At 36.0% G+C, this 27168-nt stretch overlaps 2 protein-coding genes across 3 annotated transcripts in view; both read right to left on the bottom strand.

Annotated features, from left to right (window-relative positions):
- Positions 1 to 6832, bottom strand: part of LOC306844408 (rap guanine nucleotide exchange factor 4-like) — a 30356-nt gene extending 23524 nt beyond the window's left edge. The window contains exons 1-3 of the mRNA XM_079376507.1: positions 6708 to 6832; positions 2337 to 2479; positions 1526 to 1614 (exon numbers count right to left, since the gene is read on the bottom strand). Of these exons, the coding sequence (XP_079232633.1) occupies positions 1526 to 1614; positions 2337 to 2479; positions 6708 to 6775 (300 nt within the window). The 5' untranslated portion in view covers positions 6776 to 6832. The remainder of the gene's footprint in view (positions 1 to 1525; positions 1615 to 2336; positions 2480 to 6707) is intronic.
- Positions 6833 to 8042: 1210 nt separating this feature from the next.
- rin2b (Ras and Rab interactor 2b) lies at positions 8043 to 27133 on the bottom strand. 2 transcript variants are annotated; one of them, XM_079376954.1, is made up of 12 exons: positions 27047 to 27133; positions 24676 to 24758; positions 21906 to 22018; positions 21430 to 21601; positions 20107 to 20218; positions 19314 to 19386; positions 18608 to 18699; positions 15350 to 16480; positions 11982 to 12290; positions 11673 to 11804; positions 9471 to 9634; positions 8043 to 9371 (listed from the first exon to the last, which is right to left on the bottom strand). In XM_079376954.1, the coding sequence occupies exons 2-12, from the start codon at positions 24733 to 24735 to the stop codon at positions 9075 to 9077; spliced, it is 2655 nt and encodes an 884-aa protein (XP_079233080.1). In that variant the 5' UTR covers positions 24736 to 24758; positions 27047 to 27133; the 3' UTR covers positions 8043 to 9074. The 2 variants fall into 2 exon arrangements, with proteins under 2 accessions (XP_079233080.1, XP_079233081.1); XM_079376955.1 differs by lacking the exon at positions 27047 to 27133 and adding an exon at positions 25372 to 25498.
- Between the last annotated feature and the right edge of the window lie 35 nt (positions 27134 to 27168).

The following is a 27168-nucleotide window of genomic DNA, read 5'->3' as shown; positions in this document are numbered from 1 at the left end:
CACAAGCTCACACACTCATATTACATTCACAAATACACTTCTTTTCTACACCCTGTCTTGCGTTTTACTTTCATTTAACCAGAGCAGCGTGATAATAGCTTATTGCCCCACGGACCACTCCATGAAACTGGAGCAACACACAAGTGTTAATATTGCATCACTGAAACAGCGATTCTCACATGCACAAAACTACACACATGTTCATCTGCGCACAGGACATTCATAACCGCAGGGCAACAACAGAAGTGTGAAAGAGAAGATAACATGATGCCTTGTGTCAGCTCTATGCACAATTGTGCATGTAATCAAGCAAGTACAACCCAGAATGCTTTAAATATGAATGCTACAATGTATACAGACTCAGAGGGGAAAATAGTATTCAGAGCTTAGTTTACTCATTCATAGTTCAGGAGAATTAGTTTTCAATTCCTGAGGAGAAATAAAAATTGTAGCAAATCTGATTATTCTGAAATACTGTCAGAAGCTATAAAATATGAACATGGGTAGAATAGATTTAGGAAGAATTTATGAGAATGGTTTGGACTTTGCTCAAAATCTGAGCGAAGAGGACACATGCGAGATTACTGTGGTTGTTTTCTCATGAGAAAAATGTAAAAGGCAGACTTCAGCATACTGTTTGGGGTCATTATTTTTTTTTTTTAAAGAAATTAATATTTTATTCAACAAGGATGCATTAAATTGCAGAAAAGTGAAGGTAAAGACATTTATATTACAAAAGATTTTTATTCACTTAAATGCTGTTCTATTGAACTTTTTATTCATCAAAGTATCAAGAAAAAATTTATAATAATTTCCAAAAAATATTAATCAGCACAACTTAATCAACAAGAATGATTTCTGAAGGATCATGTGACACCGAGTTCAAATAGAAAAAATTAAATAAAATGCTTACTGTTTTTCCGATCAGCATTTTTCATCAAAAATATTTATATATTTTATAGTTGATCACTTCAAAAACTTTGTTTGAACCAGTCTAACACAGAACCCCTGGCTCAACCAATGCCATGTGTTTTTGTGGTGGGACTGTAAGTTTGACCGACCAATGGCAAACGAGAAACACTGATCACTTCTGCGATTCTGTTTGGTGGAAATCTAAACTTTACCTGCAAAAGGATCACATTCTACACACCAATATATAGCTTCTATAAAGTCTAATATGCAAAATAACGAAGCTCCTGGAGTCTTTGTAAATCCCTCTTGAGCTGTGTGGGAGTGATGCATGCTTTAGGGCCAGTAAACACATCTGACAGTGTGACTCATTGCATTCCCAGTGGATTCACAGAAAGATGCTTCTATCCCCAGCAGCACTGCATCAGTGTCCTCATATATCAGACTATTAACAAGGCCAGCCGTGGACCGGTCGCCCACTCACAGCAAGGCTCTTTGTAGCAGTTTCTGTTTGCTGATGGATGCAAATGATGTCTGCAAGGCTAAACTACTACTTATCTCAGCTGACTCCTAGCAGATTGAGGCTTCGAATGATCCTGATTGCAGTCTCTCTTACCTGATGGTTGGCCGTCTCGGACACTTTCACATCCAGAGATCCAGACAGAACCGCGTACCAGCTGGTGCCGATGTCACCCTGCCGATACACTTCAGGCAAAAACAGAGTCTGATTCACAAATTGCAGAGGAATTCAGTTTCTTCTTTTCATTAACATAACATGTGCTTCTTATTGTCTCATTAAGTGGCAAATTCAACCTTAAGCACAGATTCAGGACTACATGCTTAACAATAAAACTTTCAATTAGAACATAATAGTTTTATAGCCTGAAGCCATAGGAGAACATTTTAAGGTTCCACAGAGAATATTTTATTTTTAGTTATTTAGTAAACCATCTAAATAACTCAGAATCCAATATAGTGTTATGAAGAACCTATAATGTAAAAAGCCCACCAAGGCTGCATTCATTATCAAAAATACAGTAAAAACTCTAATATTGTGAAATGTCGTTACAAAATTAAACCGTTTTCCATTTTAATATATTTTAAAATGTATTGTTTTCCTTTGAAGGGAAACTGAATTGTGAAATAGTATTAATTTCTTTAAAAAAAAAATGGTAATACAATCAAAAACTGTTTTTTTAATCTCCAAATAATCATATAAGGAGCTCAAGCACCACATACAACAATAATAATAATAATAATAATAATTTTAAATAAATAAATACTTTTTTTTTATTTTGATTAATTAGTTCATGTCTTTCCTATACCCACCTGAAAACACATAACTTGTTTCAAATCAGAAAAATAACTCCATAAACTGGAATAAAATCCGAAAGCATCATGATAAAAATACTAAACGTGATTCTTACAGGTGATGCCTTTCTCCAGGTACTCATAGAAGCCACACATGCAGATCTGCTGCAGCAGGTTGGGGTGAAACTTCTCAAAGGCCTTCACACCCTTCAGTCGAGCCAGAATGATATCCACATCTTCTCCCGAGCGTTCTGCTGGCCTAAAAAGCAGACAAATAGACATTTATGGTCTGGCTAGACGCTCTCTAACCAAACTGACCGACAAGAAAATCCTGACACTGCAGCGATGCATGTGACAATTACGAGGACAGACGAAGTTGTGTCCGTTAGAATAAGCACATCGTGCTGTCTGTAGGATAGGGAATGTGTATTAATGTGATCAAGATGACTGTTTTGTCATCAGTCCTGTCAAAATACAAGACATGAATCATATCCACATTAATATAGAACGTCAGTAGCATGATTTGAACTAATAATCATGTTTGGAGAGAAATCGATACAGTTGTTTGCAGCTTTTAAACTTTAGTATTTGCATTTGTTTTTGACTATTCCAGAGCAAACAAAACACATAATACTTAAATGAATTATTATATGAGTTATTTGTTCAGTCAGGCAGCATCATTTTTCTCTAATGGTGTATGAGAGATTGAGAGACTGTATGCAGGCAGATCCTCTTCACATTTGCACAAATATAGCAATGCTCTCACTTCTCAGCTCACTAAGTGACATGTACATGTGTGTGTGTTGTGCACTTGAGTGAATTAATTGCCTCTCTTAACGATGTCAGTATGCTGTAATTCGGACTCCTTTTATTCCGAAATGCCTTGTTGCTATGGAGATTACAGCATGAGGAAATTAAGACTTCAAAGACATTTTTCAAACCAAGGGCAGTGGGACAAATTTCATATGGAGACTAATCAAGCTAATGAAGTTCCACAAAAGACTTCAAACAAAAAACTAGACCTACTCTTTTAGTCCCGGCTTTATGTATTTATTTAGTTTAGATTATGTATTTTTATAGGCCAAAACCCGATGAAACGAGTCAATCATATCAAAGTCAGTGGGTTTTTTGTTAAATGCCTGAATTAAGATCTGTAGTTAACACAAACTCAAGACATTTTTTCATTCTACGACATAAAATACATCAATAATTATATTATAACAAAATGATATGGATATATACTAGAAAATGTAATAGCTTTATTGAAACACTCAAGTAATTTCTCAAAAATGAATGCTTAGGTTTGCATAAAGCTGAATACATATTATCTCACTTTACTGTTTGCATAGTTACACATTTGATATATGAAAATATGTGACTTTATATAACAATTTACTGAAAACATATATTTAAAGTTTTAGTTTTTTGGACAATTGGGTGTCTTGTTAATATGATGAGTGGAAAATGATTTTTGACATTTTTAACAATCAAATGAGTACTTTATGTGCATAAACAAAAAATACAAGGATATATATATCTTTCACAATACATATTTTCCTTATAACTGAGTATATTCTATATGTACATGCATGTGCAAATATATTTACACATATTTTACACCTACTGTATATATTATGAAGGATTTTACTGAATATAAAAAATACACATACAGTGTTATGAAATATAAGTAAATATATTGTCACATTTTTTCAATATATGAACTGTAGCAATTCCTTATGTATTACTGATTATACTGGAATATATTAACACAATATATTATTCAGTATATAATAAATTATTTAATATACTGATTGTATGTATATATATATATGAGAAAATTATTTTTCTTTGTGTAAGGGATTCCCCATTTTTTAAAAGCTTTTACTTGTCTTGAAAGAGGTGGTTGCTAAATGTGTTGCTACAAGTGGCTAAATGAAATTCCAGAGGTTGTCGGGACATCACGGTGAACAGGTAAACTCATCTACTCAGTATGACCATCAAAACGGTTAAATGAAGATAAAATCCCAGATTCGCTGACTGTGATCTGTACTGTTAAACAGAGCAGATCAGCTGAGAGACCACAGAAAGAGGGAAAATCACATCATATGACTGTGATGGTGACCTTCTTCAGCTATTACTTGCACACTCTGTGTAAAACTCCTTTATGATTGCATCACTGAGATCCAGTTAGACTAGATGAGCGTCATTTACATGAATAGTTCTGTATTTATTATTTGCCTGCAGGTTATGCTGAGCAGCAGGCTGATCTCGTGTGATCTGGACTAGTTGGCCTGTGCTGTGGTGAGAGTGCTGAGATGCACTGGTGTGGAAACACATTACCAGCATATATCTGCTGGGCACAGAATGGACACTGCATTACAGCGGTCGCCAGTGCAAAGCCATGCCTAACTCTCTCTGTCTCGCTCATGCTCTTTTCACCCATGTTCCTCTCTTTTTCTCATATAGCTCCAGCCCATTGTGAAGCTTTCTTCAGCTCTCCAAAGAGTCTTTTGAAAAAAGCCCTTTCCCTTTGTGTCTCTCTGTCTCTGTATTTTTAACTTACAAATTACCAGAGGTTTTGCAGTAGGCATTAAAGATTCAGGTGTAGAGGATTAAAGAGGTTTTTAGAGGCATTAGGTCCTCTAAAACTGCAGTAAAAACAAAAATGTTAGAAAAGTCCGAAATAAATGCATATATATATATATATATATATATAGTTTCTGTGTTTCATAGAAAACACCAAACTCCCCAAATATTTTTTTGAATTTATCATACAAGCCAAATATAATGCAAATACACAAGTCTGTAATAATAGGGCACAATATACTATGTCAATATGAAGGAATTTTCCATATTGATTTTTCACAGGTGTTTTACTTGTATTTTTACACATTGCCTTGTATTGTTTTTTTTTCACGGTTAAAAGAAACATATAAACTTAATGGATAATATCCTGGCAAAAAATGACCAGTACCTTTTTTTGTCACCATAGATGTGACAATTAAAAAAAACCTGCAATTCAGCTTTTTCCATTAATTGAAATATATTAATATTAATATATTTGAAAAACAATATATATATATATATATGTGTGTGTATGTGTGTGTGTGTGTGTGCTAAATATATATATATGATAAAAAGTGAAAAACTGTAAACGAAAAATGTAAAAGTTTGAACTTAAGTACTAAAACTGAAAGTTAATACTTATTATAATAAATACAATTTAAAGAAATGAAAGCAAAATACAACTATTAAAAAGAATAAAAAGACAAAAAACAAACTTAAATTCAAATTAAAATGTAAAACGTGAAAATCGAAACTGTAAAGCTAAAAATAAAAGCTAATTCAAAATATTAATAAATACTCTAACAGTAGATACATAATCTAAGGTAACACTTGTTTTCTCACAGCATCAGTACAGCTGGGGATCATTATTCTGACAGGTGGCTTCATAATTTTGCATATGGAGGGGAAGCTAACAGTTTAACTATCTCTGTCTTCCCAGTAATATTTAACCCTTTGATTATCAAGCATATTAAACACAATACAGTACAACGATTGATACCGAAAGAAATATAATTCAAGCCAGACAACCGACCACTCCTAATTTGAAATGATATGACTGGGATCTGCTGTTTTGCAGTCAGTAGCCTATTCATTGTGTCAGTGATCTGTAGAAACTGCCAGAGCAGCACAATGCAGCACAGTATCATCCACCAGTGCAGTCTGTTTTTTTTCTTCTTTGTGTGTGTGCACATTTATTGATCACCACAATGAATCCTGGTGTCGGATGTTAATGAGACCATGGATATCTTTAAGAACCATTACATTGATCAGTGTAAAGACGATGTGCTCGACTACGTTTAAAGAGTCCATTAAAACATCAGCCACTGAAAACCCATCACACCCAGTAAGGTGATTTCACGTTTCCCTCCCATCGCCATGGTAACCTGCAGGGATGTGTCTGGACTAGGAGGGGCTGGGAGAAGGTAACCGATATTCTTAGTAATGTTCAATATGTTTATGCATCTTAAAGTTGAGAACAAAAAAGTGAGCATCCAATAGCAAGCAGCCTAATTATATGAACTCATCTGGTTTAAAAACCTGCAGTATACTGGGCTTATACAGTCATATTTTGAATACAAAAAAGTCTGATTTAATACTGCAGCACCCCTTTGAAATAAATTGATCAAAATATGTCATTCAAAAATACGACGCATGAAATTCACATGGAGTTCAGTGGAGAAGCGTGTCATTCACTGTCGCTGACAGAAGAAACAGCGCAGCTTCAACACGATTCCCCAACAAAATCCTTGCAGAAAACAAAATGCACATTTATACATGTTGCCTGTTCAGATGCAGGTGATGCATCGGGGACGCAGGACAGAGAACGCGCGCTCTGCTGCTGTCACCTTGTTGCAGCCCCTCCGGACATTGAAATGAACGCAGGTAAAGATCGCGTTCGGACGCGATCTGGTGTCTCTCACCTCTTGTCCAGGCAGATGATCCACTCTGAGGAGGCCACGGAGTGCGCAGAGGCGTGCACCGCTACCATCTTCGGTTGCACCGGTGTGAATCGTGCGTCGACTCGGGCGCAGCAGCATCAGGGCTCGCCCCCCTCCGAGCCTCTGTCGTCAACTGGATCACCGCGGCGTGGACTCGTCGTCACCACGTTCACGCACGACGAACGTTTACAAGCGTGACTGCACACACCGACGCGAAGAACTAGTCACGCTCTGAACGGGTGTAGAAGATCGTGTGTTGAAGACGGCTCAAATCGAATAACGTGGTTGCCACGGAAGAAATGACAGCCGGCTAAAATGAAGGTTTTGTAGACGACAGCGGCGGTGCTGATGCTGCACTGTCACCATGGCGACGGACGGGCACGCAATCAGCGCGGATGCTGCATCCAGACGAGGGGAAATGTGAAGCGCTGTCAGGCGTCTTGTCCTCCTCTCCAGGGGAGACACTGACAGTGACTGGACAGAGAGGCAGGGAACAGTTGTTCTTTAATAACCTTAGGTTTAACCTGATGAATGGTTGATTAATAACACTATATATATATATATATATATATATATATATATATATATATATAATGAATGTAATAGATATTTGCAAGATTTAAAATACTAATATTAATAGTTTTTTGGTGTAACGTGTGTAGTCTGGTTGATTCAGTCATGGTAAATAATATTGAAAAATATTTTTTGCAATTTTAATGTAACATTTAAAAAATGAAACAAATGAATAACTAATACATGTTTTAAATGATAAGTATTTTTAATAATAATAAATATTTAAATAATAGTAAATATTTTACATAAATAACAATATTAATATAATTTACCTAATAAATCACAATAGTAATATAATTACTGAATAAATGTAAAAATAATATAATTATTTTAAATGCTAAAATCAACAGCCTTTTGGTGTAAAATAATGTCTGGTTGATTCATTCATGTTGAAGAATGTTTTCTTCTCTCGCAATATTAATATAATTTAGCAAAAGAAAATAAATAAATGTATTCACTATTGTATGCACTATTCATATAATTCATTACTAATTAAATTAAACATTAACTAATTATTTTAAATGCTTATATTAATAACTTTTGGTATACAGTAGTCTAGTTGATTCATTTATGCACAATAATATTGATGATTTTTGCATTATTAATATAATCAATAAAACATTTAAAATAAATGAATAAATATTTAAAATACTAATATTAAATAATATGCACATGAACAATGACAATAAAAATAACCACGGAGTAAATATTTGTACAGCGTAACTTAAACATTTGAAACTGTCTGAGATCATAAACAGAATAAAGACACTTTTTATTTCCTGCAGTGCAAATAACAACAAAGAGAATAAAGTATGCACAAGTTCAGTGTTTAAATTATCATCAACAGTAAGGAAACTGGTAAAAATCACATTCTCTGCCATAAATGCGTTGTACATGTTACACCTTTACAGTGTAGCACATTTAGACATTTGCTGAAGTATAAGGAGCAAAGTGTTCCTTTTTCACAAGAACAAAGTGAGAAAAAAGCTTCTTCAGCTAATTTAACAGTTTGCAAGGTCACACTGACGCATCTCTATTGTGCTAAAGATAAAGCAACCATGAGATCAAGCATCATCTCTAAACACTTCAACACCCACTCAACCTGAATGCAAAAATAGCTGACTATGTACAGAACTCTATAGTTTGACTAGAGAGAATCCCTGACACCTCTGTATATACATAACAACGGCACAACATGGCTTTCATTACAGTACAGGTGCTACATTAAATTCATACTGAATCAAAGGAAAAATATATACATGTTCAACACCACATTACTGACAATACCCAATAAATGCCTTTTATGTTAAAAAATTATATTCAAAACAATGTGAATAAACACTATTTTATATAATATTATTTGCATATATTTGGGTCACACTTCTTTAAAAAGGAAAATAAAAAAGTTTTTACAGTCAGATTTGTAATATGAACTATTGTTATTAGCATAAAATTATGAATGATCATATGTTACAATTTTATTGTGTGGAACTGATAAATATAAAAATATTTGTCATTTTTGAAATAAAAATACATATATTTAGCACAATTAGCAGTCATCTGCATTTTGTATGCAAGTCTGTTACTACATCGTTTTACAACATTACAAAAAAATGCAATATTGCTTATAATTGTGATACCCAAGAAATAACATCATTTGGACCCTTTAGCGGGAAATACAAGTAAATTATAAAAAGTAGAAAATAATCACTTATACACATTCCTTAAAGTCACATCCTCATTGTTCAGGATGCGTTTTCAGGAAACGTCCTGCTTTCAAGACAAAGGAGTGGAACAGTTTATGTTGGGTGTCGGCTTGTAGACAAAGTAAAAGTGTTGACGTTTCGGTCGACTGTGAAACTCTGCCTTTATCCACTGTGGGTGTGTGTCTGCAGCCAACTGCTGGCTGCCGTCATCCGTGTAAAGAAACAGGCCGTAGTTTTGTGGATCAGACACGTGGAATTTGAGCGCACAAAGGCGGCACACCTCTTCTGTCGTGGCGTAGGGCCGCACCTGAAGGGTTTTAGCCGTGCAGCCGCTATCTGCCATCTGCAGAGCCACACGCATGTAGTTCTTCACACAAACAAACAGACATTACAGAGTTTGTGGAATGAAAATAGCTCATATCTATAAAATGCAGTTAACTTTGCTGTTCGGAGGTCAGGATTTTACCTGGAAGTCATCCACTGAGGGCAGGTTTCTCTGCAGTGTGCGACGCTGGTGCCACTGGTGGAGTGTGTCGCGTGTTGTAGAGCTGAGTACTCGAGCTGCTTGCTCTTCCTGGAAGTTCTTCATCAGTGACATTGCTCCGTAAGCACTGGTGAGGTAATATCCTCCTGTACAGGATCAAGAGAAAAAAGCGAAAAAAAACCTAGTGAACATCCCAAAACCTAATTAAAAAAAAACTTATTTAGTACCATAAAGCAGTGGTAAAAATTGACTTGGAAATGCATTATTTTAACCTATGTTTTTGGTCGGTAAGATTTTTTTAAATGTTTTTGAAATAAGCTCACCGAGGCTGCATTTATTTGATAAAAACATAAATATTATGAAATATGACTACAAATGAAAACTTTCTCATTTCATGTATATGAAAATTAAATTTTTATGACAATATTCCCATCTTCAGTGTCACATGATCCTTCAGAAATCATTCTAATATGTGACCCTGGAGCACAAAACCAGTCTTAAGTCGCTGGGGTATATTTGTAGCAATAGCCAAAAATACATTGTATGGGTCAAAATTTCCCATTTTTCTTTTATGCAAAAAATCATTAGGATATTAAGTAAAGATCATGTTCCATACCATGATCAATTTCCTACCGTAAATATATCAAAACTTAATTTTTGATCAGTAATATGCATTGCTAAGGACTTCATTTGGACAACTTTAAAGGCGATTTTCTCAATATTTAGATTTTTTTGCAAACTCAGATTCCAGATTTTCATATAGTTGTATCTCGGCCAAATATTGTATTATCCTAACAAACCATACATCAATGGAAAGCTTATTAATTCAGCTTTCAGATAATGTATAAATCTCAATTTTGAAAAATTGACCCTTATGACTGGTTTTGTGGTCCAGGGTCACATGTGTTGATTTGGTCCCTTTTGGTCAATTTATTTAGTCATTGCTGAAGTTTTAATTTCTTTCTGAAAAAACCCCCAAAAAACAACACGAATGGCAGTGTATATTTGTTTGTGCTATGAAGTTTGTGTGCGAGTAATGCATTATTAGTTTAGCAATATTTTTACATTATATATTTGAATCAATTGTAAGTCGAGTATCCCTTTGCATGTGGAAACTGCTATTTTTGTGGCATGATGTTGCTTTTGATTAGAAGCAAAAAAGCATTTGATAATCAAACAAAAAGAGAAAGGTACAAGACTGTGCACTTAACAGCTTTAATGAAGGAAAGAACTACAATCCCATGAAGCATTGCATATGATATAATCAAATTAAAACAACTGAGATAAATATAAAACTACTTATTTAAGGTGTTGGTTGTATCCGACAATACATCATATTTTCATAGGAGTAGGTGGAACCTTTTGATGCGCTTTGTCACAGTAAGTCCCTGATTAATGAAATTTTCTATACAGCATTGTGGGTATTGTATTTTCCACCACAAATTCTGTGATTAAACACAAGCATTTTAAAAGTTAGTTGAATTAACGCAAACAGATGGGTTCAACAAAACAATATACAATCAATTAAAAACCTCAGAGCTCATAACAGAAAGGTTTATCAGCTTAATCAATTTCCCTGTGAAGAAAATGAATGGCGTTTTTACTTCCAGAACCTGACTGTTGCACTCTATAGGCAACAACAGACAGCAAGGCAGTTCTCTAGGTTTTGGAACAGAACTGGCCAGTGGGGTTTTCAAAACATGCATTACTCACTGCCCAGACCATTTTGAAACTGACAAAAAGGGTAAATTATTACTATAATGAGGATGGATCATCCTATCTGCCACATTAGATCATCAAGTTTGTGCCTTTACTGTGTGCATACAACACAATAAATCTTTTCCATGAATGGCTGCCACAGTGTGCTCAGTATAGGAGACACACACCCAGGAGGAAATTACTCTGTGGGGAACAGAACTTAGGAAGTTCGTCACGCATGGAAAATGCTTGTCTGTTCTGAAACTCCTACAGCTTGGATTCTGCACTAAATTTAGTTAACATTACTGATTCTGTCATCATGAAGCAAGAAAAAGAATTCATATGAAATGTCGGATGGGAGAAAATAATATTGTTTTGGTTCTGAAGTTGTTGTTTTTTTCCCAAATAATACATTTTTGCACCTTTTTTTTTAAAGAATTCAGGTTTATGTAACATTATCACACAAGTTTGAGCACGTTAACGCACCTTCTCCATGCAGTAATGGGGGATCTATCAGCTCCATCATATACAGGATCTCAGTGTCCAACTGAGGCATGTCACAATGCACCAACACATATGTCAACATGGGCAGGAAATCATCCGCTCCAAACATCCGCACTGGCAAACACAGAGGAAACATTTATTAATGAGCTTTACACACACTAGCAAGTACCTTCCAGTTATTTAAGGTGCAAATACTTTTGCTTTCAGCTACTGATCTCAAACACGCCTAAAACATAAACACTTTTAAAGCCTTTAAATAAACCCTCGAGGCTTAACTCCACCCGTACACACCTTCATGGTCTTGCATAATATTGTAGATGAGTTTGCAGACTTTTAAGAGCACCATAATCTTCCTCTCAGGTGAGTACATTTGGCACATGGCTCTGAGTTTTCGGCGGATCCTGTGGATGGCCTGGGCGTCTGGAGGCCGGGCTCTGTTCACTCCCAGCTCGTGAGGCTGTTTGGCCTTTGCTATGGCCAGATTCTCCTGCAGCCTCTGCCACACTCCACCGGCCACCTGGAAGTCATACAGCACTGACTGCAAGCAGCCGTACAGAGGTTTCAGCACACACTTATGCATGGCCTTCTCCAACATTGGATCTGTGAAAGATATCAGTTAAAGCTTTAATATGGAAGAGTTTCAGAAACATATTCATAGGGGGAAAAAAAGCATAAACAGGCATGACATTTTAAACTTTCTATTTAATAAACTGTTTTAAAGGAATAGTTCACCTTCAATAATTTTGAATTCAAAATATTAATAAAAGCTTCAACAGTATCAATGATGCTAAAATGACACTGTTCTGAAGGATATTCAGAAAAACATATCAACTTTTACTCACTTTTCTTCAAGGCTATCATATGGCTTTGTAAGACCTGGAATATAGCACATAAATCATTATGTGGACTACTTTTATAATTTATTATTATAATTTTTTTTTTTTGGTGCAGTCAGTGCTTTTTTATTCACTTAACTTGTATGGAAAAGAGCAGCTTAGAAGACCAGTCATGTATGTTTGGAACAACATAAACATCAATTTATGATTTCTTTCTTTTTTCTTTTTTTGTGGGGGCAGTGAACTATTCCTTTCTACCTCTTCTGTTCTGCACAAGTGAAAAACCAAAACACCCAGAATGCTTACAGAGCATACAGTGTCTGCTGAGTTTATGGAAAATCTGACACAAACGTTACAAGATATATTAGGCCTAAGCTCTTAGTATTCAAGTCTCTCTATGATAAGGCTGAGGGCTTTCTGAGATGCAAAGGGCAAGTCAAATGAGGACAAAAGCAGGCCTCACATCAGTTGTCACTATACAGTTATTAAACAAGCAATTACACAATATCACAATTACACTTCTAATGTAACTCTGTTGCTCATAATATACACAGGAATTATAAATATGAGAAGGTACAGTCACCTGTAGATTACAGATCCACTATCATAATGGCTAGACATGATGACTTACAGAAAAAATAAAATAATCAAGCCTAAAAATGCACCAAAATGTTATAAACCTACACACTGTAAAAAAAAGTTTAGCAAACTTTGTTGTATAAACTTCAAACAACAAGTTGAGAAAACTCAAAAATCTGCTGAAGCTGGTTGCCTTAAACTTTTTTTTTAAGTTACTCCTAGTAACAAATGACAAATGACACAGACATACAAAACTGAGAGCATACATTTTTTTAATTCGATTAGATTCGATTAATTCTTTCTGTAACAATTGCACAATTTTTTTTGAAGCAAGGTTGTAGGATTTAGCAGTGACACTATAGACATGTCCCTACCAATATCCAGCAACTACTGTTGTCCCTAGCAATAACTTTGATCAAACAATTAGATTTAATACACATATAACCACTGTTAATGTAATTTTGGCTGCATCTGAAATGAGTCATACCACTGACGTTACCTAAGATGTTTAAGCAAATATGCGCTCTTTCACAGTTCAGTTGAATGAAATAAACAACTCTGAAATAAGAGTGTGTCGTTTATCTGTCAATCAGATATTTTTTAATATCTGTTATGATGTTAAAATCAAACTTATACCCTTCTTCTGAAGTACTGTGATTCCACTAAAAAAAAAAAACATGCACATTGGTTGCTTTAAATTGGGAATATAGATATGGATATATGATTAGGATAAATATAGATATAAATCAAAGTAAAATGTTATTATCATCTAATTCCATCACTGTACTATAGTACTATTTTTTATGTATTAAAAACTGACGGCTTTGTTCTTCAAGGTGGTATGCTAAGCATTTGAAACATACAAAAGTGTATGAATTAAGGATCCTAATTTTTGATTTATTGTTATGTCCCTTATGTACTATTGTGTAACCATGGTATCACAACACAGCTTTGAAGCTATTAACGTTACAGTTTAATAAACAAAGAAAAGTCAGGCCTTTGGAAAACATTAATCATTAATGTGGAAAGCATTAGCCTATCTTTAAGTTAAACCAACAACATTTTAGCTGGGATAAATTACACAAATTTAAGTGCTCTGCTCATGAAGAATTAACACTTTCTCACTTGCCTTAGGTTTAATTTTTTGTATAAGTAAAGTATTCATGCAGAGTTCTAAAATTTCTGCATTCAAGCTCTCTTTATTGGTCCTTACTCACCAAACACAAGAGTCATTTTTTTTACTTAAGACACAAGACGTTTTTAAATACCTTTAATATATTAAGAGCTATAAAAACAGGATTGTAGCATATTTTCTTAAAATGCAGTTATTCAATATTCAATCTGCTGTTAAAACGACTGCTACTCTGTGTGAACTGTGAAATGTGCACCTCATTTCATCTATTTCCATAGCAGTCTGGTCTGAAGCTGTCATTTTTATACAAACCAGACTAGTTAATATGATCTTTTGGGCTTTGCACTTACCTCAATCACACTCAAGAGTATTTTCATACACTTTTCAATGCAACTGCAGAGAGGACAGCTGAACTTGAAAGTTATTTCAGATATCGGCATGCAGATATAGTGCTTGTGTTTCACTGCTCAGTTGCTTGTTGTCTATTTTTGCTATTCTCACCACACTAGAATACCACTGTAGCTCAAGGAAAAATAACAAAAGCAGCTCTGTACTGATAAGGGTAGACTCACATTCAAAACAAAACATATTTTTGAACCTTTTTTGGACTACATGCATAATATATTATTGAACTGTCAGGTAAGTCAAAGTAAACAAACCTTGAATTTAAGGTTTGCAAACTAGGAAACAAAAAGGCAAGCTGAGGATACATATCTGGAAGACAAGGAAGCTAACATTTCAAAATGCCGCAACTAATAGTTTCCAGACACTAGTAAAATGAACAGTGAATAAAACTCACCCAGCCAGCACAGCACAGTTACTGTAAGTAATCTAGGGGTGCACAATCCTGCTCCTGGGAAGCCACCAGTAGAGTTTAGTACTGTCCCTAATTAAACAGACCTAAACCAGCCTAATTAACGTCTTTAGGATTACTTTAGGAAACTTACAGGCAGGTGTGTCGTAGCTAAACTCTGCAGGAAAGTGGCCCTCCAGGAACAGGATAAGACATCCCTGTAAGCCATTCGTAGGTTGATCTCCCAGAAAGGAGCTTTCAAAATGACTCTCTTTATTTGAGTAGTTCAACATAACTGGAACTCTGGAAATCTCCTTACCTATCTGGTCCTCAGGTATGTAAGACTCTATAGGTGGGTTCATTTCCGAGCTCTGTTTGAGGTAAGCCTTCATCTGGGTCATGAACTGCCGGACCGTCTGCAGAAGATCCTGGCTGGACGAGTGGCAGTTTTTATTCTCCTGCACAAAGCTCACATAGTCCTGCACCAGGCACCCAAAGTAAGAAGTTTTGTCTTGGGACAACTCAATGATCCGAAGCAAGATGCGTTTTTCAGGGGTAGCCAGTATACTGAAAACACCTCGGACCTTACGGAAGTGTCCTCTTAGTGCTCGTGGCATAACAAGCGATCTCGGTCGAGCCCCCACTAGCATTCGAGAGGCACGAAGGCGAAGATGCAGATCCCTTTCAAGCTCCACACCGTAGTCGTCCTCCTTATCCTCATACTCATCACCGCTGTCATCCGTGGAGAGGCCTTTGCCCACGCTTTGGGATCGTCCCAATGGGAGAGGATGTGGAGGAGAATCCAAAGAGTCTGATGAGGATGTAGACAAGCTTCGGCCACTTGAACTTCGCCCTTTCTCTTTGGGTCCGGTCCATTGCTGCAGGATGGTGCTGCTGGTCGGGTTTAAAGGAGTTGTATTGGCTTGAGAAAGGGCCCTAGAGATGGTTTCGTCATCTAACGCAATGGTGCAGCGGTAGCTGTCAATGTCTGGAGGTTGTGGAGGTCGTGGTGGAGGATTGTGTCTCCGACTTGTTCTAGTAATGGCAGCATTTAAAGGCATAGTCCTCGGACCTGAAGGTAAAGTAGGGCTACGGACCAAAATGCGAGGAGGAGGTGGTCTTGGTGGAGGAGGGGGGCGAGATTTTCCGTTCTCTGCTGTTGGGTCCTTTGCGATCACTGTTTCTGAATTTCCAGTGACATCTTGCTGTGTCTTAAGAAAGACAGGGTTCATAAAAGACAAAGCACTGCTGGAGCAACTCCTTTCACTTTCTGAGGTATGAGGGCAGGTTCTGGTTAGTAGCTTCCCAAATGAAGTGCAGGTTTGATCCTCTGTGTGTAAGACATCAGAGCAGCTGCTGTGCAGAGAGATCGGCGGTCCGTCCTGAATCAGAGAACTGTTTGGGGCAGAGATTGTCCCTAGTTGTCTGTTGAGAGAAGATTCCCAGAACACTGAAAAAAAAGGAAGAATCTGATTAATGCTTAACAACACACACGCACAGTCTTTATACAAACACAACCACAAAAGCAGCAAACACACCCAGTCCAGCTTCCTACCATAGAGCGCCACACGTTGACAGCACACATGTGAATTTCAGTGTGTGTGTGTGTGTGTGTGTGGCTATATCTAGTTACAGCCAGGCTAAAGCGTCTGTTCACTTCTGTTGTCCTCAGGCCCACTGAAGTTCCTGGAGAAATTTAGCGAGTTCAGTCGTGCATTTCAGAAAACTGATTCACAAACGTCATACAAACACACCCAGCACAGAGCCGGCCCAAAACTGAGTCATTTATCCAAACAGACAGCGTTTATGGGGAGGTTGACTTGACAGAGCACACCAAACCCCTCCTCTTTCTCCTCCCCATGCTTTCTGTCTCTCTCCCCTCCCATTTTAGTATAGTTTCTACTTATCTTGGTTTGATGGGCCAGTTTCTATTAGGAATACACATTTATGCGACAGTCAGCCTCTTTCAAATGAGACTTCGTATTACTGAATCAAACTTACAATTGTTCTGTGGCAACTTTAGTGTTGCTAAAGTGATACAAATGTTTTTTGGTTTTTTAGCTCATTGCTAGCTTCTCAAAAATGCAAAACAGAACTATCACTGTTAATTAATTTTAACCATTTTTTAAACCAAGTCAAATGAGCACATCCCAAGAAGAGGTTTTGGGAGATTTTGTTAGGTTTAGCTCACTTCTGGGTACAAATTTGTCCCCAAAAATATGGTCTCTCACACTCACATTCTCACATACTCAACTCACATACATACTCACTCACTCACTCACTCACTCACTCACTCACACACTCACACACTCACACACTCACACACACACACACACACACACTCTTTCCCTCAGTAACCTCTATGCTCTAATTAGCTCACATAGTCTCACTCGCTATCTGGAATGTCAGCTGGACTAATAATAACATGGAACTGAATAGTAGGCCAGCATGTCTCAGCTGTGGTGGAAGGAGAGATTCAAACACACAGTTACTCACAAGACAGTTATGGCAAAGGTTCCTTCTTCTCTAGGAACATTGCAACATTTCTTCATTATCTGACTAATAATATTTGACACTGGTTCAAGATGGTCTAAAGCATTTAAGAACATGCAAAAATATTGCATTACTAATTATTACATGTACATGCAACCTGCTCGAGTATAAAAAAAAAAAAAAAAACACTCTACTTTCCTAACACACTTGGCATTATGTCACTTGTGCTTTTTTAAGGGAGCACCAATGGCAGACCTGACTCACCTGGTGCCCTAGGTATGAGACATGAGCAAAAAATAAATCAATTTAAAAATTAAAATATATATGTATTTAGTGTGCAAGGGGACCTTAAAAACTCTTTATGTTTTAAAAAAATGAAATGAAGCAAATTTGATAATTATAATTTTATTGTATGAAAAGGGCCATTTTGAATGTCTGATAATACTGAAGACTCTTTTTGTGTTTCAAATTCCACTTGGCTCCAAAATCAGAGAGAGTGAATGACCCCTGAATTTGATGGACGTTGGACCACTGCCATTTTAGATACTAGTAGTTTTTTCCCTACATATTTTGAATAATTTTTTTTTTATTTTAATTTTAGTTAAAGTTTTAGTGATTTGTTTTTTTTTTGAAAATGTCTATATCATTTATATTTTGTATTTTACTTTTATTTTTTGTACATGAAGTTAAACTAAACGAGAATGAGAATATTGCTTTGTCAACTAAATGATTTTATTTTATTTTTTCAAATATTGGATTTTATTTCAGTTAATGTTTTAATTAATTTCAAGAAACAAAAATACTTTTTAATTGTTTCAGTTTTGGTTAATAACCCTGCATTGGACATTTCTCCCCCAAACCTATTTTGAGTAAATTCACAATTCACCAGTCACAAATAATACACATAATCACAGATATCCACATTACCATGCAGATATAATATTTCAGATTCATATAGGTGGAACATGCAAATAAATAATAACAGGGCCAAACAGGAAATAATGTCTTTTTATATATCATTTTATATAACTGTATCTGTACTAAATGTGATATTTTGAGTGGGTTAGACGAGCTTGGTCAGTACCTGCTCCTTGCTGGGCCACTTCATGTAGATCTGAAAGGGTCGCTGCTGAATGGATGGCCTCAGGAAGCTTCAGGGTAAACGGCAGAATGTCTCTAATATGAAACAAAGAGAGTCAGACAGACAAATAGTGAGTGAAAGAGGGTAAAAAAATAAAGAGGGAAAAGAAAATACACACAATCATTCACTCTTTTCCTACATTGATAGTGGCAGGTCAAATCACACATATACATCACATTCAGAAAAAGTACTAATTCTGCTGTTACTGGGTGGGAAATTGGTATTGAGCAGAGAGAGGGCAGGCTTTTAGTTTCGATGAGCGGCTGCAATTTTCTGATTTATGTCTGATATCAAATAAATATTTTGTACTTAGGGCCATATATTACTTCATCCTGTTGCTGATAAGGTGATGGATATCATTGGGTTTTATTAGCAGTGGGTTCATTTCTGCACAATCACTCATAGTTTCTTTACTCATAAATCTTGCATATGCTGTCTGTTATGCACACTGTGATGGTAAAGATGGCAAGACAGCAATAAAACATTTCATCCATTCCAAATCTAATAAAATTGTTCATAGTGGATTGTTTTTATATACTACAAGAAAATGTGAGAGGTTGAGTTACATGCACAAAGTACAGTGCTTAGCATTATAGGGCTGTTCAACTTCCAATATCTTAATAAGTATCAGACATTGAAAAAGTGTTACCTGCTGATAGAATAAAAGGCCACAAGACGAAAGAGGTCAGCAAAACTGATTCCTGAACCCTGTAGAGAAAATGCTAGGAAAAAAAGAACAATACATAACAATCAATAAAGGTCTATAATCTCCAAGCATTTTCACAATTTCATCTATCATAACAGCATTGGGGCATTGAGTGTTGCCTAGATTCTTAATTTGTTGGGAATTTTCTGAAAATGTTTTAGGAAATTTCTGAACTAATTCTGAACTTGGCAGGTAAAACGCTCAAAAGCCTTCAGCGTCTTTCAGACCACATCAATTTCCAAGGCACAGAGGAAATTCTCAGCTGGATTGCGTCCAGGCCAAAAACACTAGGGTGTGTCTGATATTTCACATGGAGAACTTCTTGGAACTGCACTGCTGTAAATGCCTGAAATGCTGCCAGGCTACTATTGTGACATTTAGCTGCAAACATGCTGCCTCTTTTTTTTTTTTTAAACCAAGCCAGTTGCAAATAGCTGTTCAGGTTGTTATAACTGATTACCTGTGAAACAAGATTCTGACACAAAACAGAGATTTATAAAGTGATATACAACGTGCACGTGTGCAGAGTCAATCTTTGACCTCACAAAGTAGTAAGCTGCTCAGTATCAACAAACAATAAAAAAGACCATAAAATCAAAAAGAAACTCCTATTTATATTTCACAGCCAAACATCTTGAACCTATGGTGACACAGTACACAGAAGTAGATATGGCTAGATGTGAGCAGAGAGTCAAAAGCAGTTATGGATTAGTATGATATAAGGGACCCAACATACTGTACTGGTTCTCCTTTACAGGGATGTGAATGACAGAGGAGTCCGAGGTACCATCCATGTGGAAGGACAGGACCTTCTTTTGCAGGACAGATGATTTCCACACTAAAAACACCTGAAAAAAATATATAAAAATAAAATAAAACAGTTATTATACACAGATAGTTCACCCAAAAATGAAAATTCTGTCATTATTTAGGCTACTCTCCCTCATATCGTTCTAAACCTGTGTAAATTACTTCTTCTGTTGAGCACAAAAGAAGATATTCTGAAGAATGTTGGTAAAGAAAAAGTGGACGGTAGCCATTGACTTCCATAGTATGGAAAAAATACAATTGAATTGCAATGGCTACCATCAACTGTTTGGTTCAACATTCTTCAAAATGGAATGATATGAGGGTGAGTAAATGACAGAATTTTTGGGTGAACTATACCGTTAACCTTTTTTACCTCCTAGTTCTAAAATAAAGGTACTGATATATTAAATTTATTTTGTGATTGCAAAAGTTTCAAGGATTGTATGTTCTTCAGAAATTGAAACAATAGTTACTGAGGGGGTTAATAGAAATGTGATTTCAGTTTACATCTTGATTTTATGTGCTTTAATGAATTATTCTGCTTTATTAATAATAATGTATTAATTTAAACACTCATTTTGAGGCCCCCTACTGGTTGAGAACCACTGCTCTAATGGCAATGAATTTGCTCTTTAAAAGAGTTTGTGTTTTGAAAAGTATCATATTTTCCTGTACCAAATGTTTCACTGATTAATCACAAATTCGGTTGCAAATATTTTCTCTAATAATTAGTTTTTAACTTTAGTCTAACTTTAACTTTAACCTCTTTAAGGGACAATCGATATTCTGTCATCATTTACTCACCCTCGTGTAATCACGAGTCTGCATGGCTTTCTTTTATCCCTAGGAGCATGACAGGAGCATTTTAGATCAATGTTCACACTATTCTTTTTCAAATATCATAAGAATAGTGTGCACTCCATTCCAAGTCATCTGATAGCATACAATATTTTTGTGTTTTGCCTGAATGAGAAATGTGTAGTACATACCAACTGGTCTTTCCAACACACAAACCTACAATTATGGCTTCGGGCTCGGAAAAGATTCATGAAACATTTTATAATACTTTTCGTCATTTTTGAAGCTACGTATATAAATCAGCATCCACTTTTTGTATTTCACGAAAGTGTAACGCGGTTGGAACAAAACAAGGGTGATTAAATGATGACAGAATTGAAATTTCTGTGAACTATTTCTCTAAAAAAATCTGTCTGGCATCTTTGCGTTCACCCTCTCTAACATATTTTACCCCAGCTGGTTGCTGCAGAAGGATGCCAGTGGCCTCTTGCTGGTCGATGGAAAGCAGAAGCCAGATGGGGTGTGTGTGTATCAGTTTGTCCAACACACTCACACTTACGCTCGTACCATCCCCATCAACCGCAGGATACTGAGAACACACAGGACTCATCTCTCCCTCTATCCTACACAGAAAAAAACAAGGCATGGGTGTAGAGGGTTGTTTTGTTTTGACAGAAATGTCTTTTATGTCCTTTAAAGGAAGAAAAGGCATTAGAAAGGCAGACTAGACACTGGCGTCCTCTACTGGACTCCACTATAAAACATACAGAGTTTTTGTAAATGTAAAAGACATATTACAGTATATAAACTTAACAGATTTAAATGCAATGCATCTATTAAAAGTCCAGAAAATATATGCATTATTTCATTTAAATACATTCTTATTTCGCTTGTGACGGTCGTAATGCATATGGTATGTGTACTCACTCTATGAGCATAGACATGTCTGGATCTCTGTCTGGATCTCTGTCTTTTTCCTGCACGGCATGAACCATTTGCTGCTGCAATGCTCCCAGTGACAATGCAAACGCATCGACGAGCTGCACATTGATAGAAAAAAACTCATTTCTTATATGTCCAAGCAGAAAACACTTCAGTGAATTATTATAGTGCTCTTTTAAAATTCACTTTGGCAACTTCCCCTTTGCTAACAAAGAATCTGAAAAAAGAGAAACTGCCTGAAAACCTGCAGAGAACAGTGAAGAAAAAAACGAAAAGCTAGAAAAAAGATAAGAAAACAAGCTGAAAGAGGCTTATTTGTGACCAAAACAAGAGCAACAGCTTCAGCATCGCTGTCATCAATCCATGCAGGAAGCAAGTTAGTCACTTTCCTGTGTTCTTAATCTATTTCCCCCAACAGGAAATGGGATTTGTCATGGCAACACAACCCAACCATCACAGCATTACTCTATGCAATAATTGCATGTGATTTTAAATGACATCAGCAGATATGCGAAATAAACTCCACTACAAACATGAGCAAAAATCTGTTTAAAATGTGTTTGATTTTGAGTTTTAATCTCAACATTGTGTTTACATCTCACAATTTTTTCTCTGAATTCTAAGTTGCAATAAAAAAGTTAATTGTTAGTCGCAATTGTGAGTTTATACCTCTGAAAAAGGTTGTGACATATAAACTAAGAATAAAAAAAAACAGAATTGTGGGATTAAAAAGTTTCAATTACCATTTTTATTTACATTTATTATCGGAAACAAGCTTCCATGCTCCTGTAATGCAAGTCTATGGGATTTTTGGGCAAATTTGACTGTACACGAGGCAAAAACTAAATAGGATCAACTTTTAAAAAGTAATAGCACATCCCTTTTCAACAAAGTGCATGATTTGATGTAGCATTTATATTCATTGTGCAAATGGAGCAGGACTAGTTTGAGACAAGTTACTAAACCCTCTATATTACATACATAAAAATGTTCAGCATAGTATAAACAACTGTCTAGTTTGTAGATAAACAACATTAAGTAACAACAACAACAAAAAAAGGCAGTTAGTGGCATTCTGACCAAAACTACTATGAACATGAAGTAATGCTTCCAGTATGCCACTATGGTGACTGCGCAATGTTGACTCCATGTAAATATTTTGAATCACTGTGCCAGCTTCCTGTGCTTTTAATGCTGATATGCAATTATGGGCTATTTTGGATTAAATTGCAGGCAATTAAATTCAGATGAAAACAGAATCATAAGACAACAATTCTTTGAGATTTCTTTTGTAATTCCTAGTGCTAGTGATCAATTCCTGGACTGAATGTCGTAAAATACAACATAAACTAGGTAAGATAAACTTCAGATGAGCGAGACGGAGGATGAGGACGGAACAGAGAGAGCAATTGTTTAGACTGAATGATAAAATAAAAAAAAGCCCTGGAGAAGAAGAAGAGATGACGGACTAATTAAGGAGAGAGAGAGAGAAGGAAAGAGAGAGAGATGTGTTGCAAAAAAAAAGAGACATCTATTATGGAACGCTTGAATGGTCCTGTCTGGGCATCAAGCCCACACACACACACACACACACACACACACACAAACACAGACACACACACACACACACACACACAAACACACACACACACACACACAAACACAGACACACACACACACACACACACACACACAAGCTGGTTTTTGTGGTTTATGGGGACTCTCCATAGGCGTAATGGTTTTTATACTGAACAAACTGTGTGTGCTATTGCCCTACACCAACCCTACACCTAAACTTAGCCATCACAGGAGACTTTGTGCATTTTTAGATCTTCAAAAAAACACAATTTAGCATGATTTTTAAGCCTTTTGAATTACGGGGACATAGGCAGTGTCCTCATAAACCACCTTCATATTGTAATACCTCATATTATCATACCCATGTCATTATACAAATTTGTGTCCTCATAAACCACATAAACATGCACACACACACACACACACACACACACACACACAAACACACACACACAAACACACACACACATGCACATGTACACACACAGAGTTTCTGTCCATAGATTTTTACAAGGAACGCCAGACAGCCAGTGAATGTACGCAGTGGAACAGACAGTGTTCTGTAGGAGAATGGAGATATTTATACTGATCCAAAAACAGCCCCTGCCTGAGCGCATTGTCTAATGAGAGTCTGTAGCACCATCTGCGAGTCCTGCGCTTGTCAAAAAATTTTTACACAAATGTTTTAAACACATAAACAGCATAGACTAAAAAAAGATGATTTATAAACTCAGAAAAATGAATTTGGAACTAAACAATATACAGCAATGTAAAAAAAATGACATCTAATGGAAATAATCTTCATTTATTGTTGCCTAGAATTCATAAATTTGGTGTTTAAATCGTCCTGCATTGTGTATGATATGAACATTTATGATGCCGCAAATCATGCATCTGGTTAAGGATAAGTGTGCTTTTATATGTGCCTTTTTCCATTACAGATACTATGAGATCAGATTTTAAATTTCCACCAGCCGCACAGTAAAACTGGTTAATAAAAACCCCAAAGGTCCAGAATAAGCTGACGTGAGAGTGAGCACTTTTTACATTGGCCAGAAAAAACAACACCTAGTCACAGCCACCGAGAAACACACAAAATTACAAATGCTGTCAATTGATTAGTCAGGGTTTCTCAAATTTAAGTGCAGATTTAGTGTACAAATGATCATCCTCCTACCTGAAGAAAACTACCACTTCTCTCCATCTGGCTGGGTTGTAATGACGAGTTCACTGCCATGTTGCTCTTGTTTTTTCAAAGTCCTGCAAGTCAAAAGAGGCATGAGGATCACTAAATAAAATGACTCTGATATAATGTTTTCAGTATGACTGATCCATACAATCATACTGCATTTGCCACGCTCTTGTCTCCCTTTGCATTCAGTCATACTCTGTACATGTCTGTGGCATATTATTATGATTACGGATGAAAGATTTTGTCTGTAAGCCTGAGATTAGAGTCTAGAAGCTGTAATCATTTCCTCAAAGAGACAATTACACACTAACGGCCCTGTCTGCCTGGCATCTCTTGAAACTAGGCAATATTTTCTAAAGCGATATTTAATTAGCGTACACAGCACTGAAGTCACACTCACATGGAGACAGATGCAAGCACAAGATCTTAAACAGATAATTTCCTCAAAACAAAATTTGCCGACATTATTCAGTGAGGACAGTGGTCAGATCAATTACACTGCTCAGTTACAGCAAGTACAACACTGTGTGGTTAGTACAGACATTAGATGTAAAATAACGGTTTAATAGGATTCTACACACTCCAGGTCACCTGCAAAATAGCTTTATTGAACAGCCTGGACTCTTAATTATAGATCAGGGAAGTTATCCCGTTATGAAAGCAGCAGGTGTTAAGCCATACCTCTCACTTTCTGAATGGCTGTATCAATGAAGCATTGTTGTGTTCTTCACACTATTGATTCTGTCTTTGGGGACATCCACAGTCAGGCAATAGTCTGAAGTGAATCCAGTGTGAGGTTAATACACAGCTGCAGTCAAACAAAGAAATGTGTGACCAAAACATTGAGACTAAAAAAAAAAGAGCTAGAGGTTTATTTAAAGAGTGCAGAAAATTGTCTCTGTCACATACACAAGTGGACATTCTCTCTGTACCATCATGATTTTTAAAAACACTGAAAGAGTTGCAATGTATGCTGGTGGACACAATACATTTGCAAGGCTTTGGCACTGAAAAAAAGACTGCATGTAAACTTATAAATGATAATAATTTACATAACTTATAAATATATTTTTGGAAATATGTACGTTTATATAGTATTACGTTTTTTTATTTTGATATATACCACTGATTTCAAGACTTGACACAAAGGCCTTGAAAAATAAATAATAATTTACATAACTTATAAATGTGTTTCTGGTAATATATTGCATTTTTATTTATTTTTATACATCGTAATGGGTTTGCGATTTGACAAAAAGGCCTTGAAAAAAAATTCTAATAATACAAATATATAAACAATCTAGCCTATAGAATTCATTTCTATATGACTAAAAATACACTTAATAATAAAAATACTTACATATACCAACACAGAAAAAGGAAGCATGTCTCATTACACAAACTCCATTTCACACACCAGTGACATTTACACAAGAGGAATCTAAATAAGTTCCCATATCCATTGTAAGAACATCATTCTTAGTAACACAACACAGAAAAACACATGCATACTTCACGGAAACATTTATCAATAGTCAACAAGGTCTAAAGCTAAAAGTCTGTTTTCTGCAGGAGGGTGAACGCTCTACAGCTCCCTACCCTCTTTCTGTGCACGAACACACATATCTTCCTGTTTGTTCCTGTCACTACAGTGCATGGAAGCAATTTGTGATATATGCTTAAAAATTCCTAACAAAGATGGACCACATCATTGCACCAGTCCTCAGTGCAAACCAAGTGCATGCTATGAGCATTGAGCACATCAGCACAGGAGATCACACAAACAAACTAGGACCATGATTGTACTAAATGGCTAATATTCTAGTAATATGCATGCTAATAAGCAACTAGTTAAGAGACCCTAAAATAAAGTGTTACCAGTCAAATAAATTTCATTATTTTAAGTAAACATTATATTAAGTGCCATATATATCAAGTAGCACTGAATAATTTTACATTTTGTGCTGACGTAATTATCAAATATTTATACAGGTATTTATTTAACACAATTATTATCTGGCACATGCCAAACTTATCTAAATATGTTACAATTTAAAGTAAATGCACATTGTTCTTAAGTGAGACTTCGTCCGACTTTCCGTAATGTCTTATTGTATATCGTGCTATGCATGTAAAATATAGGCTAAGTAAATATGACGAATATTAATAAGTTGCAGTCTGAAGGTCTAAACACTAGTTTATGAGGATTAATGAATGAATAAAAACAGAGGAACAGTACAGCGTTTCAACAGAGAAAGCAAACAAGCCCAATTCGAATGGAAACTATTTCACTTTTAACGCATTTAATAATTAGGCAATACTATTATATAAGAAAATTAATATTACATAGACCTACCTATGAGTTCTCCTCTCCCGCGTGTATTTAAAGCGAGCTAGTAGGGGTACAGTCCAGTGATTCTGCTACTGTCCCACAGCTTGACACATGATCACATGACCTAAGCTGCAAGTCATTGGTGG

The sequence above is a fragment of the Barbus barbus genome (genome assembly GCF_936440315.1).
Source record: "Barbus barbus genome assembly, chromosome: 25".
NCBI lineage: Eukaryota > Metazoa > Chordata > Actinopteri > Cypriniformes > Cyprinidae > Barbus > Barbus barbus.
Note: the sequence above shows the minus strand (reverse complement) of the source record. Positions and strands in the feature narration are given on the sequence as shown.

Bases quoted from the DNA above. Each gene is read 5' to 3' on its own strand.
- rin2b (XM_079376954.1), bottom strand. From the start codon at position 24,735: ATGGCAGTGAACTCGTCATTACAACCCAGCCAGATGGAGAGAAGTGGT. The intron at 19,387-20,106 runs GTATGTTGGGTC...TTTTTTTCCTAG, and splicing joins TGTAAAGGAGAACCAGTACA to CATTTTCTCTACAGGGTTCA. The intron at 16,481-18,607 runs GTACTGACCAAG...CTTTTTTTTCAG, and splicing joins AGTGGCCCAGCAAGGAGCAG to TGTTCTGGGAATCTTCTCTC.